Below are 1,219 nucleotides of genomic sequence, written 5' to 3'. Positions count from 1 at the left end.
CCTATTGGGGCCCAATTCTGCAAGATCGAGTTGTACATCTTCAATGCTGATTCTGTCGCCCCTTGTCGTTCCAAGACCCACCCCATGTAGAGGTCATTGACTTGATACGCCCAGTTTTCATTCCCAAGCAATCGAAATAATCCCCTCCCTGACTCCTTCAATGATATGAATGCATTTCCAAATTTCGTAAGACAGTACTGAGCGCTTCCGAGCAGCTGGAGAGCCTCCAGATAGGGGAGTGATCCCTCACCCGACACCTCCTTCTGAATACTTGCTATCTCAAGCAGCTCCGTCTCTGCCTCGGCAATGCATTGCCGTGAAAAGAACTCGTTGGCCCACGTCGTTCGAGCCTTCAAAGTCAGGGGGCTGCGTTTTCCCAGGATTTTGGTGTATCCATCCACTACGATCTTTTTGTAAACATACGCTTTCCGAAAATCATCATCCGACTTTCCCCCTATGCTATAAAACTGACCGAGGCGCACAGCTGGAAGATAAGCGAGCAGACTATCGTCCCCATCTTCTGTGAGTTTGTGCCGCAGCTTTTCATGCGCTGTGACGAAAAACTCACTCAGAGGAATTTTGGTTCGTTTCGGAGGTGGCAGGGAATAAGCCCAATCCGTCAGCTGTGTACGGACGTCAATTTGGACATTAATCGTCGTAGCTTCACTCCCACCCTTGATGTCAACCAGTTCTTCTGACCACGTGACAGCCGCAACGCTTAGGATAAATCCTGATAGCTTTAGGAGGAAGGAGGAAGGAGGATCATTTATCGCGGTGGTATACTCTGCCCAATGGAGAGCTGCATGCTTATAAGATATCTCACCATCCTCAAAAAGTCCGATCTTGCTATCGCCGAAGGGTTCAGTCGGGAGCAGGTGCTTCCGCTGCAATAATGCCGCGTAATGTACCGATGCAAAAGGCTCTTCGGTGAGTTTACTCAAGCAATTTTCTGCCAATATAAGCTTGGGGTCCTTCTCCATCATTGGAGGATGTGCAATTTCCGGACGGGAAAGTGCCTCCACTGCTTTCCAAGGGTGGTTCAGTTTGTGGTAATTCTGCAAGGTAATTCTGAAAGTGTCAAGTGGCTCGCGAGCAGCAACTGTAATAGGGAGAGCAAACCGCATGAAACGTGACTCTCGATGAGAAACTTATGACTGAATCATGATCGTTTTGTGTATGTTACAGTATCTCAGAGAGAGAGAGAGAGAGAGAGAGAGAG

The 1,219-nt window shown here is 48.5% G+C and overlaps 1 protein-coding gene across 1 annotated transcript; it reads right to left on the bottom strand.

Moving 5' to 3' along the window:
- Window position 1: 1 nt before the first annotated feature.
- A1O9_13186 (uncharacterized protein) lies at window positions 2-1,124 on the bottom strand (the record flags this gene model as incomplete). The annotated part of the gene is made up of 2 exons (XM_013397906.1): window positions 2-17; window positions 82-1,124. 2 exons carry the CDS (start codon window positions 1,122-1,124, stop codon window positions 2-4), a joined length of 1,059 nt encoding a protein of 352 aa, XP_013253360.1.
- Between the last annotated feature and the right edge of the window lie 95 nt (window positions 1,125-1,219).

Source organism: Exophiala aquamarina, assembly GCF_000709125.1.
Source record: "Exophiala aquamarina CBS 119918 chromosome Unknown aczIA-supercont1.140, whole genome shotgun sequence".
NCBI lineage: Eukaryota > Fungi > Ascomycota > Eurotiomycetes > Chaetothyriales > Herpotrichiellaceae > Exophiala > Exophiala aquamarina.
This window is presented reverse-complemented; position numbering and strand designations above follow the sequence as displayed.